The sequence below is a fragment of the Papaver somniferum genome, chromosome 7, assembly GCF_003573695.1.
Source record: "Papaver somniferum cultivar HN1 chromosome 7, ASM357369v1, whole genome shotgun sequence".
Taxonomy (NCBI): Eukaryota; Viridiplantae; Streptophyta; class Magnoliopsida; order Ranunculales; family Papaveraceae; genus Papaver; species Papaver somniferum.
The window spans coordinates 241923627-241928015 of record NC_039364.1 but is presented as its reverse complement, the minus strand read 5'-3'; the positions used below and the strand labels follow the sequence as shown (position 1 = coordinate 241928015).

General features: G+C 46.6%; 1 protein-coding gene across 1 annotated transcript; it reads left to right on the top strand.

Annotated features, from left to right (window-relative positions):
* On the top strand, positions 1-1934 carry LOC113296267 (serine/threonine-protein kinase MRCK alpha-like). Its single transcript, XM_026544580.1, has 5 exons — positions 1-330; positions 583-636; positions 716-848; positions 924-1550; positions 1657-1934. Exons 1-5 carry the CDS (start codon positions 1-3, stop codon positions 1932-1934), a joined length of 1422 nt encoding a protein of 473 aa, XP_026400365.1.
* The last annotated feature ends 2455 nt before the right edge of the window (positions 1935-4389 follow it).

Genomic DNA, 4389 nt, shown 5'->3' with positions numbered 1-4389 from the left:
ATGGCTACTTCTTCCCCTCCCATGACTGAAAAGAGGTGCGTGAGTTATACTTTCTCCGATAATGATGTCGTTTCCCTTGAATCTTTGTTTTTGCTTGAGAGTCCCTCACATCATGATTATCGTGCTATGAGTTCCATTTTCCCTGACAGTTCTTCTTCGATTTCGTGTAGGACTGAGAAAAGGGTTTTGAGAGAACTGACTGATGAAGAGTTTGTCCATCAACTGAAAAAAGAGTTCGGTTTCCAAAATTATGAAGTGACCCTTATCTCGGGCAAAATTGGTGTATTGAAGAAGTCCGATGCGGATAGGTTTACGCAGTCGTCTGAGGCGGTCTTTATTACTAGAAGTTAAAGAAGATGGAGGCGAGAGGAAAAATCTGCGGGCTTGCAAGCTGTCGAGCCGAGCGTGGGTTCTGTGGCAGAGGGTCTTCCTCCTTTGGAATCCCAAGTGCCATCGACGGCGCCTCTCGAAGGATCTGGCTCGGCTCTGGACGTGCAGACATCGTTTACTATTTCGGGTCCTATCTGCGACTCGCTCGGCGCCCTTACTTCTGTGGAGTTTGGTTCTTATAATGATGAGCAGATGCTTGTCGCGGTGCCCCAGTATGCCGACATGTCTTGTACCTTTGACACTATGGTGAGTAGGGTTGATTGAGTCTGTTCTGCTTGTATCGGGTTCTTGCTGAAGGATGTTGTTTCGACCATGTTACATTTAGGTCATGAATCGGGTCAAGCTGGATGCCTCTCTCCGGCGAAGTCAGGTGAAGCAATACGAGGCTATGAGGCAGCAGCTGCAGCAGGAGAAGGAGAGGTCGTACGACTTGGAGCTCAAACTTATTGCCGCTCAAGGTATGTGGCTGATGATCTTGCTTGTTTGTTAAGATTTTCTACGTCCAAATCCTGAGTCTGATACTTCCCTTTTAGCTAAGGTAACCAGTATAGATCTAGAAGCTGCGTCGGAGTATCGTCTTATAAAGAAAAAATGGGATATCGAGAAGGATTACGTGAAAAATCTATTAAAACGAATATCTAATAAGTATGGTAAGATAGATCGTCAAGAGGACGAGATTAGACAGCTTCGAGAAGAATTGAAGCGATATCAGAGGTTCGAGTATGTGCCCGAGGAGATGGACAACCTCCGGGCTCGCTTGGGAGAATTGCAAAGACTTGTCTCCGATAAGACGTTGTTGGATGATAACTTAGAGAGTCAGTGCCATTATTTGAGGCTGCAGAAACGAGACTTGCATGTAGATCGGCATCGTCTTTTAACGGAGAAAACGGTCGCCGAGAGACAGAGTCACGCGGCTAGTTTGAAGGTCAGGGACTTCGAGAAATTATCCCAAGATTTAGAGTGGACTCAGGCTCAATTGTCGGCTCTTCAAGCAGCTCATAACCGTCAGAGGGCCGAGTGGAATGACCATAAGAAGTATTTCCCCACCAATGAGTTTAACGAGCAGGCCTATAATGAGATGACTTCCCAATTATCGAAGGCCGAGGATGAGTTAGCTAAGTCAATAGAGTCGCTCAAGATCGTGTTACCAACCCTTTCAGGTATCTCAGGGGCGAAATGACGTCGTGCCTAGATCTAGTGTTACATTTTGTTTGCCTTTTGTTTCTTTGATACGCCCTATTAATTGTGTTGTGTGCTATGTCGCAGCCGAACAAGGTCGAGTTTGTGAGATGAAGCAGAAGGTCAATGCCCTTGGCAAGCAGGTCGACACGTTGCAGAAGAGTGAGGCCGATATGAAAGAGAAGGTCGTGATCGCCGAGGCAGCCTCTCAACAGTTAAGCCATCAGATCGAGCAAGAGAGGATCGCCCATAAAACCGAGCTCGTCGAGAAGGTTACTGCCGGTGTCAACCAGTACATTGAAAAGAAACGTCGCGAGGTTGCCTTAAAGAAGGGAGGATCCAAATATGTCCCGTCCCAAGAATGAATCGTCCTTTTTGCGGTGCTGTGTCATAGATTTTCCCCTTGATCGTGGGTTGTAATACGCAAAAACACTTAACTCCTTCCCTTGACTGTTTTTTTAATGGGGTGCTGCGTCACCACGATCTTTGTTGTTGCTTTCCTTAAGCTCATTTCGGACACCTTTTAGGATTTTATGTTTGAATCTCGCATGTTCATGTTTGGATGCTTTGTTCTTCTTAATCCCTGCATTTCATACATTTCGAATCACGAGTTAGTGTTAAAATTATTTCTGTCGAACACACCCGATAGGGAGGGTCATCGGGCCTGATGCCATGTCCTGATCGAGGTATCTCATCATCCTTTATTAGATTAGGTGGAAGTGTTAGGGTCTGTCCTAATTCTAAGCTCGAGGACCCCGAGTGGTTATCGATCAACCGACTCGGGAAAGTGGTCACAACCACCTGCGATGGGGGTAACCTTTCAGATGTAAGTAGGTTACCTAGTTGAGAAGACCCCGTGTCTTAACAACCTTTGGCAGCTGGTTTCCAACCACCAGTACCCTTAGGCTACCTCGGCACTTGCACACTTCCACTGCCCCGATTATCGAATATCCAGTCGACTGTAAGCCACCTCGGCACTTCCACACTGGCATTGCTCCGAGTACGAATGACTATTCGAGTGTAAGTCTCTTCGACACTTCCACACAGGCATTGCCCCGAGTACGAATGACCATTAGTCGCGCATGTCAAATTTCCTACCCCTCATCATTTTAAGGAAAGAATGACAAGATATCATACCTTTTTCCGTTCACCCCTTCATGGGTGGTAGAGCTTTAGATTTTGTGTGTTCCACGGTCTAGGTTCGGGTGTTCCATCCGGCTTCAGTATTTTGTATGCACCGTTTCCTACTTTCGACATGATCGTGTAAGGTCCTCCCCATCTCGCTGCTAACTTTCCTGATTTCTTGTCGCGCTCGTAAATCGGTAAATCTTCTAATACCAGTTTCCCGGGGTGAAATTCTCTCCGGCGAACTCGTTTGTTGTATTCTCTCTGCAATTTTCGTTGGTAATTCTCCATTTTTTGTAGCGCCATTTCACGTGTTTCTTCCAAGTCATCGAGTTTGGCGAGGATTCGGCCGAGATGTTTCTCCTCCAAGCCTCTGTCCTTGTGGTAGGTATCATCGCCTCGGTTGGTAGTATTGCTTCGGTTCCGTAGGTGAGCATGAAGGGCGATAACCCTGTGCTTCCCTCCGAGTGGTTCTGTATGCCTATAGTACATTATAGAGCTCCTCACACCATTCACCGTATTCCCCATCTAACTTTTTCTTCATGTTATCGGCGATAGTTTTGTTTGCGATCTCTGCCTGCCCATTGCTCTGAGAATAGATAGGGGTGGCCTTACTCTTTCGGATATTATATGTATTGAACAATAAGTCGATGTTCTTCCCTTGGAGATGTTTTCCATTGTCCGAGACGATTGCTACCGGTATACCGAGTCGGCATATGATGTGTTCCCAAATGAATCTAAATACGTCTTTGTCTCGGATGTGTTTTAAAGGTGCCGCCTCCACCCACTTCGTGAAATAATCCGTTGCCACGATTAAGTACCTTCTCTGTCCCGATCCGACATGTAATGGTCCGACGATATCGATTCCCCACTTTGCGAAGGGCCCGGAGATTATTACTGGATTCAGTGCCACTGCTGGTGAACGTGTCTTCTTCCCGAATCTTTGGCACTTCTCACAAACTAGCGCCATCTGTTTCGCGTCGTTGTTCATGTAAGGCCAGAAGTAACTCACCGTATTTGCCCTAGCCGATAGACTCCTGCCCGAGCTGTGATTTCCTTCCGCGCCATAGTGTAGCTCATTTAAGATTAATTTCCCTTCCTCATGACTCAGGCATCTAAGGGGCGATCCCAGATAGGATTTTCTGTATAAGACTCCGTCCCTTAGCTCGTAGGCGGCCGATTTAATCTTTATTTTATTTATCTCGGGCCTACTCTTGGGTAGCTCGCCGGTCTCCAAGTACTAGTGGATCGGCTTACGCCAGTCACCTTCCTTGTATCTGTCGGCAGTGCCGACCGCTACATAGGTACGTATTTCTGGGGTTTCCGAAACAGAAGGTGATAGAATCCTCATAACACGAATCCCATCCACACCTGGGTCCGTTAGCATGGATGCTATATATGATAGTGCATCGGCGTGTCGGTTATCTTTTCTGCATATATGCCGAAACTTGATATTAGGGATTTGGTCGATGTAGAACTGGGCGAGCTCCCAATACTTTTGCAAGGTCGGGTCATGAGTAGCGTATAGCCCGGTGATCTGCCTGATTACCAGTTGTGAGTCACTAGTCAGTCGCATGTCTTGTATCCACGTCTCCACAAGTATCTTAGAGAATGAATTACGCCTTCATATTACGTGACATTATTTGTTGCCTTGAACTCCAATCGAAATGAATGAACAATCTTCTTACCCTTCGG